The sequence below is a fragment of the Orycteropus afer genome, unplaced genomic scaffold (genome assembly GCF_000298275.1).
Source record: "Orycteropus afer afer isolate SDZICR_OR568_19922 unplaced genomic scaffold, OryAfe1.0 scaffold00099, whole genome shotgun sequence".
Lineage (NCBI taxonomy): Eukaryota > Metazoa > Chordata > Mammalia > Tubulidentata > Orycteropodidae > Orycteropus > Orycteropus afer.
The window spans coordinates 4,309,265-4,324,422 of NW_006921686.1; the positions used below are offsets into that span (position 1 = coordinate 4,309,265).

The following is a 15,158-nucleotide window of genomic DNA, read 5'->3' on the forward strand; positions in this document are numbered from 1 at the left end:
TTTGCCAGCTTCAATACGTTTGTGAGCCATTTATCTAAGATAAATCTCTCTCTCTCTCTCTCTCTCTCTCTCTCTTTCTCTCTCTATAAATATATATATATATACTTTGCTGGTTTTTGTGTTTCTCTAGAGAACCCCATCCAACACACCAGGCCTCAACTCACTAGGTACTGGTAGCTCCAGCTCCCGAGTTGTTGTTGTTGTTTAATTTGAACTTTCTATTTCTTTCTCATTGTTATCATGGTAAAGAAGATATATAACAAAACATCCGCCAAGTCAAAGGTTTTTAACGTGTACAACTCAGTGACGCTGATAGTGCACCCCAGCCCCCCGCACACCAAGTTTTGAAAACCAAAAATGTCTCCAGACATTGTCAAACATCACCAGGCCAGGGGATAGGGCGAGAAGGGAGCAAAATCGTCCCCAGTTGAGAACCACTGGCATGTACACGTGTGAAAAGTCATGGAGCCAAACACTTCAGACAAGTGGACTTTTTATATAGTAGCCCTTATCTTAGTTCTGCTCTAACAGAAATACCACAAGGGGGTGGCTTTAACAAACAGAAACGTATTTTCTCACAGTTTGTTGTTGTTATGTGCCGTCGAGTCGGACCCGACTCATAGTGACCCCTGCTTGGGTTTCCGAGGCAGTATCACCACAGAATTAGATTGCCCCGCCTTCCTTCTGAGGAGTGGCTGGTGGGTTTGAACCGCCAGTCTTCTGGTTAGCAGTCAAGTGCCTTAGGCACTACGCTACCAGAGCTCCCATTAGGAGGTTTGAAGTCTGAATTCAGGGCACCAGCTCTAGAGGAAAGCTCTCTCTCTCTCTCTCAGCTCCAGGGGAAGGTCCTTGTCTCCATTCACCATCTGTGGGCCTTGCATCCCTTGTAGATCTCCGTGTGTCTTAGTATCACTTTTCCTCTGGGTCTAGGAAGTTCTCAGCTCAGGGACCCTGGGTCCAAAGGATGCACTCTACTCCTGGCTCTTGTTTCTTGCAGGTAGTAGGTCCTTCTCTCTGCTGACTTCTCTCTCCTTTTGTCTCTTGTAAGACACAAGGCGATGTAGGCCACACCCCAGGGAAGCCCCCCTTACATAGGATCAGGGCTGAGGCCTGAGTCAGGGTGTTGCATGCTACCCTAATCCCCTTACAGCTGATTGGCTGATCATATCCAATCACATCATGGGGGATGGTTACATCATTCAGTCACTGCCAACTGGAAATCACGGCCCAGCCAAGCTGACACCTGTTTTGAGGGGACCCTCTTCGATCTACCACAGTCCTCCTTCCAAGAGTTAAGCAACATTGGTAACAACCCACAGAAAGCAGCCTCCAGAGCCTTTAATATTCAGGGGGAGGCAGCAGCCAGGCAGCCCACTGAGGACAGGTCTGAGCTGCAGCAGATCAAGAGACCTCCAAGGGGGGGGGGGAACCTCAGCAGTGAGGTCCCCAGCCCGGGGTGCACCCCGCCTGCGCCTCTCTGAGCCCCGCGTGAGCTCGCGGGAGGCAGCCTGCGCGGCTGTCAGTCTTAGGAGTGAGCCCGGAGTTGAGCTCCGCTTCTGTGCGGCCGCGGAGCCCCACCTCCCCGGCCCCCGGGGCCACTCTTCCCCCTGGGCGGTGTGACCCAGCAGTGTTCCTCCCGGGGGAGTTCTCCACCAGCGGAAGAGACTGGTGGGTGCGCACGAGGAGGAACGCCTGGGACGCGCGGCTGCGCGGTGGGTCCTACAGACGCCACGCTGGGACAGCAGACAGCATAGGCAGAGGGCGCGGCCTTGCGGGGGAGGCGGGCATCTGCGAGCTGGGCCCAAGGGTCCGGGCTGGGGGACTGGTTTTTTTCAGCTCAGGGACATTGATGCCATTTTTCGTGTCGTGCCACCATTACTGTATTGCAATCCTTTTCCAAAATACTCCACCACCATTGGCGTAAACTCAATGCCCCGCAAACAAGCTTCCCCTTTCCAGGGCTCGGGGACTTTGGCTTTTCATACTTTGACCATACTTCCAGTCCAGAAGTATGGTTTGACTACTTCTTTTGTTTTTCCTGCAGTATGTCACTTGCACTAGCAAAATGCATGGTAGATTTTGGTTTTGGTTTTTTTAAGTAGCTCCGTCTGTCTGCTGTGTGGGGAATGCTGGGGGGCTAGGGCCGGCCGGTGGGGACGAGGCTTCCAGTGGGGATCCCTCTGTTCATTACTCAGAGATGCACCCGGCACCATCCATGTGGCCCACCCCATGCTGGACGGTGCTGGGGACACACCATCACTGGACGCCACCGTCCAGGGGTTCCCAGTGCAGTGGACAAACAGACTGCAGACAAGTAGCTGGGTAACAGGAACCTTCCCGGGGGTCAGAAGGGAGAATACAGGGCTGGAGGGTTCCTGAGCAGGGAGGTCACAGAGGGGACAGTGGCCAGAGCCTGGACCAGGGCGGCAGATGAGGGAGGGGAGGGGGTGTTAAAGACACATTCAAGGGACAGATTGGACCGGATGTGGGCTGAGAGGGGGAGGGGCCTGTGACAGGCTGCAGCAGTAGAAGGAACGGGTTGGAAGGGAGGAGCTGGGGTCCGCACTGGACGTGGCGAGTGTGGCGCGTCTGGGTGGCGTCCACGAGCACGGTGAACACACAGCCCTGGTACAGGCCGCAGTGCCACCTTGTCCCGGCCCCTCACACCTAACCCTTCTTCCTAGCCCCCCATTTCTACCCGGGGTTTGTTTCCGGAACCCTAAGTCTGCCCCTGGCCTGAGGGAGAGTGCCCTCAACCTGTGCTCCGATGATCCTCGCACACACGTTCACAGACACACAGTCACACCCACAAACACACTCTTCCACTTAATTGCTTTCCTTTGAATGTGTCTAATACACAGTCTAGTGACGTGATGCCCACCGGCGTCTGGTTCATACAAACAAGAACAGGCTCTGCTTCTGGAGGCAGAAACTTTCCATTGTTGCTTTTTCTCCTTGAACTTGTGTTCAGAGGCCCCTTCCTCACAGAATTTAGTCCAGTTGATTATATGTTGGCGTCTTAGTTCTCTGGGGCCGATGTAACAGAAACACTGCAAGGGGCTGGCTTTAACAAGCAGTCTGTTTACTCCCGGTTCAGGTGGCTGCGAGTCTGAATGGGGGTCCCCCTCCCCCGGCTCCGGAGGAGGGGCCCCAGGGCCTCCTCTCCTTGAGTTTCTGCTCCTGGGCGATGCTTCCTGCGGCTCCGTATCTCTCTTGCCCGTTTCCTCCTCTTTCTCGCTCTTCTTTAACCTCCTTTCTATCTCAAAAGAAATTAACTCAAGAGTCACCCTGCACTCATCCTGCCTCATGAGCAGAACAAAAAGCACCCATTCCCGGCTGGGATTAGAACCGCAGGCACAGAGGTGAGGATTTACAGCACACGTTTCTGGGGAACACAATTCAGTTCATAACAGTTGGAAACAAAAATACGTACAGAATTCACAATTTGATTTTGTTCAATTTCCTGTGACTGTGAGGTTCAAAATGCTAAAACATTTTCTTCTGGATTGAAGTACTTTTTGTTAATAATTGGAAATTATAAGTAGCAAAACATTGGCCAATTCAGTGTTTTTCACACACACAATCTACTTAGACTAGTTACAGCCATCACGTTGTGCAAAACCAAAACTAAAGTCACTGGCATCGAGTCGCTTCTGACTCCTAGTGACCCCCATTGGGTTTCCGAGGCTGTAAATCTTTATGGCTGTAGATCGCCCCATCTTCCTTCAGTGGGGCAGCTCGTGGGTTTGAACCACTGACCTTCTGGTTAACAGCCAGATGCCTTATCCACTAAGCCACTGTGAAATTTCCCATCACCAGCAACAGAATCCCAGTGCTTCTAAACAGTGACTCCCCCCACCCCAAGCACTAATACAAATTTGGTCTCCATACATTCGTCTAGTCTGGGTATTTCTGGGTAGCCTAGGTATTTTGCAGAAGTGGTGTCATAAACTTTATGTCCTTTTGTGATAGACATATTTGACTCAGCATCATATTTTCAAGTTTCATCCAGTTTTAGCATAGATTTTGGGGGTCTCACCAGTCCCTATCAGACCAGTAAGCCTGGTCATTTTTCTTTCTTCCTTTTTTTTATTTTAAATTGTGATTTGGGTGAAAGTTTACAGAGCAAACTCATTTTCCATACAGCAGTTCATACACATTTTGTCTCATGACATTGACTGCAATTCCCCACAATGTAACAGCTCTTCCCACTTCCTCCCTGTGGTTACCTCTTCCCTGTGTCCTTCCCTCCTATGCATTCCCGCCCCCCAAGCTGTCTCCTTGTGCAGACACTGCCCTTCTGTTCTCCCAGGATTGATCACTCTAAGGAGTGGATCTACCTGATGTCAGTGTTCACCCCAGATGCCTGTCTGTTGTTTGGCTGGAAGCCACAGGAGTGAGTTTAGTTCCAGGCCTGAAGGGGAACTAGAGGCCATAGTCTCAGGGGTCTCACCGGCTCTATCAGACAGCAAACCTGGCCTTTTTTTTTTTTTTTTGATTTTGAGTTTTGTTCCACGTTCTCTCACTCTATCCAGGGGCTCCGGCACTGACCCCCCTCCAAGTGGTTGACAGTGATAGTTGGGCACCATCTAGTTGATCTTGCCTCATGGTCATATAGGCTCAGGATCACATAGGCTTCTACTTCCTTGGACTGATTGTTCCCATGCATCTTTGGTTTTCTTCATTCAGACTTCATTTTTCTTCATGGCTGAGTAATATTCCATTGTGTATGTATCACACTTTTGAATTGAATGCTTTTAAATGTATTAGTGCACAATGACTATAAACATTCCTGTATTATACACTGTAATAGGGAGCTGTGGTGGTGTAGTGGTTAAGGCATTTGGCTGCTAACCATAAAGTCAGTGGTTCAAACCCAGTGGGGGTTGCTATGAGTCAGGACTGCCTCGATGGCAGTGAGTTCGGCTTTTGGCATCCATTCTCGTAGATAATAATTAAACAGTAAAAGTAAAGTGGTATGTTGGAAGTAAATCTCTAGGTAGCTGCTCAGGGCCTCCCCCCACTCCCCAATAATCTCATGTAGCCTTAGATGAATATTAATTATTATAGGAGTGAGTCGAGTTCACCATCAATTCTGTGTGTTACTTTTTTGGAGGGTGAAAGTTTACAGAGCAAATTCATTTTCCACACAGCAGTTCATACACGTTCTGTTTCATGCTATTGATTGCAGTCCCCACCACGTAACAGCTCTCTTCCCACTTCCTCCCTGTGGTTAGCTGTCCCTGTGGCCTCTCCCAGGCACTCCTGCCCCCCAGCTGTCTCCCTGTGCAGATGCTGCCCTTCTGACCTCTCATGGTTGATTGTTCTAAGGAACAATCTCCCTGGTGTAACTGTTCACCTTCCATGCTTGTCTGTTGTTTGGCTGGAAGCCACAAAAGTGAGTTGAATTGCAGCCCTGAAGGGTGTCTAGGGGCCATAGTCTTGGAGGTCTCACCAGTCCCTACCAGACCAGTAAGCCGGGTCTTCTTCATGACTTTGAGTTTTGTTCCACGTTGTTCTCCCGCTCTATCCAGGGGCTCCGGCACCAGTCCCTCTCCACGTGGCTGACTGGTAGCCGGGCACCATCTTGCTCGTGTCTCAGGAGCACGTAGGCTGAGAGGTTCCCACGGTCCGCTAGTGCCTTGGACTGGTTGTTCCCACGCGGCTTTGGTTTTTCTGTGCATTAGTTTGAAAGACTCAGGAGCCAAGAATCCTCCTTCACACGAAGAAGCCCTTAGACACGGGGTGGGGGGAGCCTGGCTGGTGCACATAAAGGACTAGCCCAGGGGTTGGTGGTTCAGATCCATCCCCAGGGGCCTTGGGAAGAAAGGCCTGGCCACCTCCTCCCAAAGGTCCCGGCCACTGCAAACCCCGTGGGCACAGTTCTGCTCGGACCCGTGGGGTCACCAGGAGCCAGGGTTGACTCTGGGGCAGCAGGTGTTTGCCTGCAGGGGAGGGGTGCTTGGGCCCCCAGCACCACTCAAGACGCAGGCTTTTCCAGGCTGTGTGCCAGGAGCCTGCCCCACAGGAGCCCCAGTGGTTAGCTCCACAGTCAGAGCTGGTAAACGTCAAGAGTTGGAGTCACCAGGCTTGCCAAAGGATTAGTTACCTGCTTAGAGTCGCTCAGCATCAACTCCCAGCAGTTTCAGCTGCCCTCTCTTAGCCCTGGTGGTGCAGTGGTTAAAGCACTTGGCTTCTAACCAAAAGGTAGGTCGGCGGTTGGAACTGGCCAGCACCTCTGCGGAAGAGAGATGTAGCGGTCAGCTCCTTACCGGTGCCAGCCAGCCTTGGAGCCCTCTGGGGCAGTTCTGCTCGGTCCTGCAGGGGGCGCTGTGCGTCTGCATGGATTCCACGGCGGTGGGTTTTTCTTTGGAGCCCCGAGATGCCGCTCCACCGCAAACCCCGCACTCGGCATTTTGGGAAGACTGGGGTCAGCTTTTGTCTGGGGTGTAGGGGGCGGGGCGCGACAGGAGCGGCCCTCGGTGGGAGTGTCAGCGGCTTGAAAGAGGAGCCGAGGGAGCTGAGCGCCTGGCGGTTGCGGTTCTACACCTTCCGCTGGGGACCCGGCGCGCTGGGATCTCCTGTGAAGGCCCTGCCCTCCGAGCTGGGATTCTCATCCCTGGCTGCTCGCGGGATCTCCCAGCCACTTTGGGGATGCCACCGGGCCACCCCAGGCGAGTGACTCGGCATCCACCGGGTGGAGCCGGGCGCGGGTCTTGTTTGAAGGGACCGGGCGGTTCTGGCTGGATAGCGAGGCGCGGAGGGCGGGCTTGCAGGGGGCTCCCCGGGCCGGCCTGACCCCTGTCTTCCCCCACAGTGTACCACTGGGTGGAGATGCGGACCAAGATGCGTATCATGGGCTTCCGGGGCGCAGCCATCAAGCCGCTGAACGAGGAGGCGGCCGCCGAGCTGGGCGCCGAGCTGCTGGGCGAGGCCACCATCTTCATTGTGGGCGGCGGCTGCCTGGTGCTGGAGTACTGGCGCCACCAAGGGCAGCAGCGCCACAAGGAGGAGGAGCAGCGCGCCGCCTGGGGCGCCCTGCAGGACGAGGTGGGCCGCCTGGCGCTCACCGTGGAGGCGCTGCAGGCGCAGGTGCAGGCGGTGCCTTCGCAGAGCGCCCTGGAGGAGCTCAGGGCGCACCTGCGGGAGGTGCACGCCCAGGTCTGCGCCCCGGATGGACCCCCCTCGACCCAGAAAGTTCCCGCCGCCCGGGCAGCACCTGGGACCCAGGCAGCAACCACGTGCGAGAAGTAGACGCTGGAACCTGGACTTGGACGTGTGCTCGGCGGCCCGGGGCCTTCTCTCCCACACCACCCCTGCCTGCGCTGGCCCGGCAGAAACCACCTGGATCTCGGACTGGGGTTGAGCCAACTTGGCATTCAGACACCCCCCCACTAACCAGAGCAGTGGTACGTTCTCCCCAGGACTGGCCCCCAGCGGGGGAATCTGCCCAGCATGTGGCCTAGTGGTACAGTCCACAGTGCTCCTACCCCATCCCACCCCAAACCACCAGACCCACCAGGCCGCAGACAGGACACTGCGCTCCGCCTTCTGATGAAAGAAAATGGAATGTGGAATAGAGCCGACTGAGCCCGCCTCCCGTTAACACACCCCGTTTCCGCGACCAGCGTTGCCCTTCTCCGGGATATTGTCCAGGACCGCGGAAGGTCCCTTCCTTTGGTGGCTTGTTGCAGACCGTCATGAAAAGGCAGGGTCTTTTGGTGGCCGCCCTCCTCTCACCTTCTGAGGCGGCTCCAGCTGGGCAGCACCCGTACTGACAGGGGCAGGGACCCTAACCTGTGTTCATCCCTGAGCCATTTTGTCTTTCCTGCCACCGTGACCGTGGTCCTTCCACTGGGCTGTGGATTGTTCCAGCAGGCGCCCCTCCCCATCCTTCATTCTGTGGCACAATCCAGTCCCAGCAGGACATGGCCCTTTGGGAGAAGATTTGACCCTAACTAGGCCTCATCAAAGGAGCTCTCTCGTGGTGCAGTGAGTGCCTAAGGCACTTGGCTGCTAACCAGTAGGTCAGTGGTTCAAACCCACCAGCCACTCAGTGGAAGGACAGTGGGGTAATCTACTTCCTTAAAGATGTGCAGCCTGGGAAACCCAATGGGGTCACTGTGAGTTGGAATTGACTCAGTGGCATTGAGTTTGTTTGTTTTCTGGTTTAGGGCCACATCAGAGTGCTGGTGGTGCTGTGGTTAAAGCATTCAGCTGCTAACCAAAAGGTCAGCAGTTCAAACCCAGAACTCACCGGCCACTCTTGACAGGAGAATGGTGAGGTAGTCTGTTTCTGTAAAGATTTACAGCCTTAGACTATGGGGCAGTTTCATTCTGTCCTAAAGGGTCACTGAGTTGGAATCAACTTGATGGCAGTGAGTTGGGTTTGTTTTCTTAGGCCTCATCCACCCTGCTTTCTAACCTCAACCCTGTGTACCTGTCCCAAAGCCCCCTGGGCCTTGTCCTGACCCTTCCCACTTGCCTCTCACACTGTCCTCCTCAGTGGCCTCTCTCAGGGGTCTGCCAGCCCCCTCCTGACAGTCATGTAGATTGTCACATCTTCCGATCTCCCGTTCAAACACATTGATCTGTGAGTGTTCCCCCTCCTCCCCTCAGGGCTCCTGACAGGCCCAGCCACCCCACTTCCTGCAGCAGCGGTACCCACCCACCACCGCAGCCCAGGATCCCTGCCCCCGCTGCTCCCCTGCCTCTCCCCAGTCGGGTCTTACCTCCTGTATCCAGGCCCCTGGGCTCCTTACCAAGTCACCACAAACTCCGTGAGTCAGAACAGCAGGACTAATCTCTCACATTCTGGAGGCCGGAAGTCCGACGAAGTCTGCCCTCCGCCCCTCACCTCCGAGGGCTCAGGGGGGACCCCTCCTGGCGCTGGCCAGCCTCTGCCACCAGCCCCATCGCCTTCTTGGCTCAGGGATGCTTAACGCCGGCCTCAGCATCTGTCCTCACATAGCCCTCACCTCCTTCTCCTCTCCTGTGTCTTTCTCGCTTTTTTTTTTTTTCAATTTTTATTGTGATTTGGGTGAAAGTTTACAGAGCACATTTACTTTCCGTACTGTAGTTCATACACATTTTGTTTCATGACATTGACTGCAATCCCTCACAGTGTAACAGCTCTCTCCCACTTCCTCCCCGTGGTTACCTCTTCCCTGTGTCCTTCCCTCCCAGGACCTCCTGCACACTGCCCCCCACCCCAGCTGTCTCCCTGTGCAGACACTGCCCTTCTGTTCTCCCGTGATTGATCATCTACGGAGTGGATCTGTGTGATGTAAATGTTCACCCCAGATGCCTGTCTATTGTTTGGCTGGAAGCCACAGGAGTGAGTTCAGTTCCAGAATTGAAGGGTGGCTAGGGGCCATAGTCTCAGCGGTTTCACCAGGCTCCATCAGACCAGCAAACCTGGCCTTTTTTTTTTTTTTTTTTATGATTTGCCTTCTCTCCTGTGTCTCTTAGACATCCATCACTGGAGTTAAACCTACTGTCGTCGAGTGGACTCTGACTCATGGCGACCCTATAGGACACAGAGTAGAACTGCCCCATAGTCCGAGGCTGTCATCTTCAGAGAAGCAGACTGCCTGTCTCCCTCCCACGCCGAAAATCTCAGCACTTAGCAAACCAGATGCCCAGGAAGGAAGGGGCTCTCCCCCATTTCCTTCCTCCCTCACCTCACTTCCTGGGCTGGGGGAATTGAGAATTATGTGGGTTCAAGACCTACCCAAGTAGAAAGCCAAGGAATGGGAAGGGGTCCCTGAAACAGCATCTCAGTTCCATCTGGAGGAGGGAGGGAAGCTGGTGTGGAGGAGCTGAGGGGGGGGTGTTCCCCGAAGTTGGAGTGACCTGAGCGGGTTCAGTGATGTAGGGAGGAAGGCGAGAATGAGATCCCACTGCATGAGGTGGGGGTGGGGATGGGACCATGGCTGCTCTTGGGGGCCTCACTCTGGCACCCATTCATTTCTCCGGAGCCTGGGGAGCTGGAGGTCAGGGGCTGTCACCCCACCACCACCCCCCATCAGGTCAAAAAGGAGCAGTCGGAGTGGGAAGGGCCCAGGCTGGCTGTGCTGACCGGGTGCCAGGCCCTGTTCCCAGTGCTGTGAGTAAACCCCACACGATTCTCCATTTCATTGGTGAGGAGTCGGAGGCACAGAGAGGGACAGTCGGTCACCCCGGGCTGCACAGGCAGGGCACCTCGGGTGGAATGTGAGGGTGACTGGTCTGTGTTGGGGTGGGCGGTCCTTGGGATCTAGAGGCACAGCTGCAGCGGCTGAGGGCCAGGGCTGTGGATGGGAGGCCGGGGGGTGGACAGAACCCCCTCTGAGCACACGCAGGGCCGCGGGGGGTGGTTCGCTGTCCCGTCCCACCAGCTCAGTGCTGGCGCACACTCGCGGTTTCAGGAGGCGGCTACAATAAATTCAAGGAAATGAATTTGTCTTCAAGTGCATGCAGGTGTTTATTTATGTTTTAAAAAGTCCTTCCTAACCTTAGGCAAATGCCCTGCGTTTTCTCTTCCATTCAGCAAACTGTCCCTGAGTCACCCACAGCGTGCTTGGGGACAGAGGTGACCGAGGCAGCCCCGACCCCACCGTCACAGGGCTCGCGGGCCGGGGGAGGACAGAGCACACACAGACAGGGCTCTTCAGTGGTTCCTCAGACATACACACACCACACCACACACACACAAACACACACACAGGCACATACCACAGACACGTGCACACAGTACACACCACACACGTAAACACATGCACACACGCCCACACACCCACACATATAAACACCCGTGTATATTACCACAAACACGTGCACATGTCACACAAACACATGCAGACACTACACATAAACACACATATATTACCAAACACATGCACATGTCACACAAACACATGCAGACACTACACATAAACACACATATATTACCAAACACATGCACATGTCACACAAACACATGCACACACTATACACATGCCCACACATATAAACATACATGTATATTACCACAAACATGCACATAACATACCACACAAACACATGCACACACTAAACACACATGCACACATACACCACACACAAACACGTGTACATACCATGAACATGCGTGCACATAACACTGCACACACATGCACACACCACACACCTAAACGCATGCACACACCCACAGCCCCGTTGCAGTTATTTGGGATGAGGCAGGCTGGAGTCCAGAGTCCTTCCCTCCTGGGTGTTTGAAACCCCTCACACCGGCTCAAGACAGATAGAGAGGAGGTGTTTGGTTCACAAACACTGTCCCAAGGTCGCGGCTCCCCCTCCTCCCAGCCGGCGGTCACCTGTCCGTCCTGGCCTCTCTCTGGCAGGCCCTCTGCTGGCAAGTGTCAGGAAGACAGAACCACCAGGAGAAGTGGACCTCACCTGAGTCCTGGCTCCATTGGCCCATCCGGGCTCCGGCCTTCCGCGTGCCAGCCACTGTGACCCTGAGTGACTTGGCCTGGGTCCCCTCTTCCCAAGGGCCTGGGACTGGAGTCCCGTGGACAGCCTTAGAGTGGCCATCATCCGCCCAGCCACTGGACAAATGTTTGAGCACCTGCTGTGCCTGGCTCCCTCCCAGAGCTGCTCAGGGCTCACCCAGCCCCGAACAAGACGGGCCCTGCTGTCCTGGAGTGGCCATTCCAGGGCAGGAGGCGGACAGCAGAGAAGTAGAGACCATCCGGTGACGGTGACGAGGGTGCCCAGGAGGAAGATAGAGCAGGGAGGGGCTGGAGCCACGGGGAGGTTGATGTAGATCAGGGGAGGGCTCCGCGAGGAGGCACCATCCGAGATGAACCTAGAAAGAGGCTTCAAAGGGGCAAGAGGAAGGGGAAGTAATGATTGCAAAGGCCCCAGGGCAGGTGTGAGGTTGGCCTGTTCCCCCAACAGCAAAAGACTCCGGATAGCCGAGGAGCAGGAGGTAGCAAACAGCGGCCCTTGGGCCAAATCCAGCCAGCTGCCTCCTGTCTTTGTAAATAAAGTTTTATTGGGACACAGTCATGCTCATTTCCTTACATATTTTCTATGGCTGCTTTCAGCCTACAGTAGCAGAGTTGAGTAGCTGCGACAGAAATCATGGCAAAGGTGAAAAATACCTACTCTGCGCCTTTACAAGAAAGCTTCCGAGCCCAAGGTCTTGCCAGCTTCTCTTTCTAGGCCTGCTTCGCCACAGTCGTTCCCGGCAGTGCCCCCCAACGCCGCTTCCGCAGGCAAATCGCAGCATCTGGAGCTCAGTCGACACCAACAGGCCACAGTAAGATACTATTTGTATAACCCGCCATGTACCAAAAGCCAAACGAAACCCACTGCCATCGAGTTGAGGCCAACTCACAGCAACCCACATTGGGTTTCCAAGGCTGTAAATCTTCACTGAAGTAAATTGCCTCATTTTCCTCCAGAGGAGCAGCTGGTGGGTTTGAACCACTGACTTTCCGGAAAGCGAAACGTCTTACCCACTGCGCCACCAGCACTCCTCATATATCTTATATACCCACCATATAGATCTGTAGTAATTTATAATCCACTGTATATAAAGAGTTCATAATTCACTCTGTGTTCTTTGGTACTGCCAGGTCAGTTCTGACTCATAGCGACCCCGTGTGACAGACTAGAACTGCCACATCGGGTTTCCTAGGCTGTAATCTTTTTTTTTTTTTTTTTTCCTTTTAATTGTGATTTGGGTGAAAGTTTACAGAGCAAATGCACTTTGCATACACCCAGGCTGTAACCTTTAAGGGAGCAGATGACCGAGTCTCTCTCCTGCAGAGTGGCTGAGTGGGTTCAGGTCACCCACCTTTCGGTTAGCAGCCAAACGCTTCCCCATTGCACCAGCAGTGCTCCTCACAAAACCCACTGCTGTCATGTTGTGTTGATTCTGACTCACAGCAACCCTTTAGGGCGGAGTGGAACTGCCCTATAGGCTTTCCAAGGCCCCCATAGGCTTTCCAAGGATGTAAATCTTTACGCAAGCAGACTGCCTCTTCATTCTACTGCAGAGCGGCTGGTTGGGTTTGAACTCCTGACCTTTTGATTAGCAGCTGAATGCCTTAACCACTGCACCACCAGGGCTCCCTAGCAGTTGTATAAAAAAAACAAACTTGGTGCCATGGAGTGAATTCCAACTCATAGCGACCCCCATATGGAAGCTGACTGCCTCATCTTTCTTCTGAGGAGCGGCTGGTGGGTTTGAATCGCTGACCTTCTGCCTAGCAGCCAAATGCCTTACCCACTGCACCACCAGCACTCCTTTAATCATCCTATGTACGTACTATAGATGTTGTATGACATATACGTATTGGATTACATAGTATTTACAAACAAAAACAAACAAAACCACTGCCATCAAGTCAACTCCGACTCATAGCAACCCCGTTGGGTTTCTGAGGTGGTATATCTTTACGGAAGTAGATTGCCCTGTCTGCCTTCCATGGAGCTGCTGGTGGGTTTGAACTACTGACCTTCGGATTAGCAGTCAAATGCCTTAGGCACTACAGCACCTAATATAATAGAATGGATATTTTGTATAATATGTAACATGAAGGTGTTGTATGTGTATGTATCACATGCTAAATAATTACCTTTATGTAATTCATGCAGCACTGTCTGATACTTCCTGTTTCATTGTATTCTATTTCTATTGTGTTATCTACCGGTTGCTAGCAAGTGACTGGCACATGTGCGGAGCAGAACTCGTGGGGTTTTCAAGGTTGTGACCTTTCGGAAGCAGATGGCAGGCCTGTCTTTCCAGGCGCCCCAGGTAGTTTCTAACCGCCCACCGTTCAGTTAGTGCAGTGTTTAACCATTTGTGCCATCCATGGATGTGACTTACTACTTGGGAAGGATAAAGATTAAAGTCAGCAAAGAGAGCAGGCCCCTGGGGAACGTGTGGGGAGGAACCGGGCGTGGGCCTCCTGGTATCACCCCCTGGTGGGTTTGCAAGGACACTGCTTACTTCTCCCAGCCCAGAGGGAGGCTCCCTGGAGCCTGGTATCCAGGGTTTTTATTGGAGTCAGTCACAGAGATCTGGAGGGCCTGCCGGCCAGGCTGACCTCAGCTACTTGGTGTCCAGTCCCCAGAGATCACACTGATAGGTGTGGCCCAGGCCTCAGGCATCCAAAATACCCTTATCAGGCAGAAGGTTCCTGGAGCTCAGGGCTTATTTCTGCAGGATAGTTTTCTGGGTAAGGGCCATTCCTGAAAACTGGAGTGGGCAGGGCTTGAGCAGCCCAGGGCAGCTGAGTTAACCCTTTCCTTCACACTCCCCACCAGGGTGCTCAATCAAATGCATTCAAACTCACAGAGCCCCTGGAGGACAGGGTGGAACTGCACCACAGGGTTTCCAAGGCTGTCAGTCTTTATGGAAGCAAAGGCCAAACCCACTGCCATAGAGTTGATTCTGACTCACAGCGCCCCTAGAGGACAGGGTGGAACTGCTCCACAGGGTTTCCAAGGCTGTCGAACTTTATGGAAGCCCACTGCCTCATTTTCCTCCCACTGAGCAGCTACCTGGTTCAAACTGCCAACCTTTCCGTTGGTGGCCGAGCGCTTAACCACTGTGCCACCAGGGCTCCTTTCCATATGGGTAGGTGTTGTCACGTCCCCCATTTTGCAGATGAGGAAAGTGAGGTACAGAGAGATGAGTCCTCGGTCCAGAGCCAGAAAGCCAGGAGGAAGTGGAACCTCCTCCCTTCTCATTGGCTGCAGCAAACAGCAGTGCTCCACGGAGTGGGGGGGGGGGTAGAGCGGGGTGGGGGGTGGAGTGAGGGGGGCGGGAATCCAGGAGGGATTCAAGGAGGAGGAGGATCGTAACTGAGATCTTGAGGATGAGCCTGGTACAATGTCATGGATTGAATTGTGTCCTCCAAAAAATATGTGGTGTAAATCCTGACCTCTATACCTGTGGTTAAGGCGCTCGGGAGCCGCAGTGCCTAAGGCCTTTGACTGCTAACCAGAAGGTTGGCGGTTTGAAACCCACCAGCCACTCAGCGGAAGGAAGATAGGGCAGTCTACTTGTGTAAAGGTTTACTGCTTGGGAAACCCAGTGGGGTTCCCTGCACCAGAAACAATTAGATGACAGTGAGTTTGGTTTTAGTACACCTGTAATTAAAATCCCAATTTGGGGAAGG

At 53.7% G+C, this 15,158-nt stretch overlaps 1 protein-coding gene across 1 annotated transcript in view; it reads left to right on the forward strand.

The window, feature by feature from the left end:
- The window catches only part of OPA3 (outer mitochondrial membrane lipid metabolism regulator OPA3), a 73,727-nt gene extending 66,473 nt beyond the window's left edge, over positions 1-7,254 (forward strand). Inside the window, exon 2 of the mRNA XM_007943065.1 lies at positions 6,818-7,254. Within this exon, the coding sequence (XP_007941256.1) occupies positions 6,818-7,254 (437 nt within the window). The remainder of the gene's footprint in view (positions 1-6,817) is intronic.
- The last annotated feature ends 7,904 nt before the right edge of the window (positions 7,255-15,158 follow it).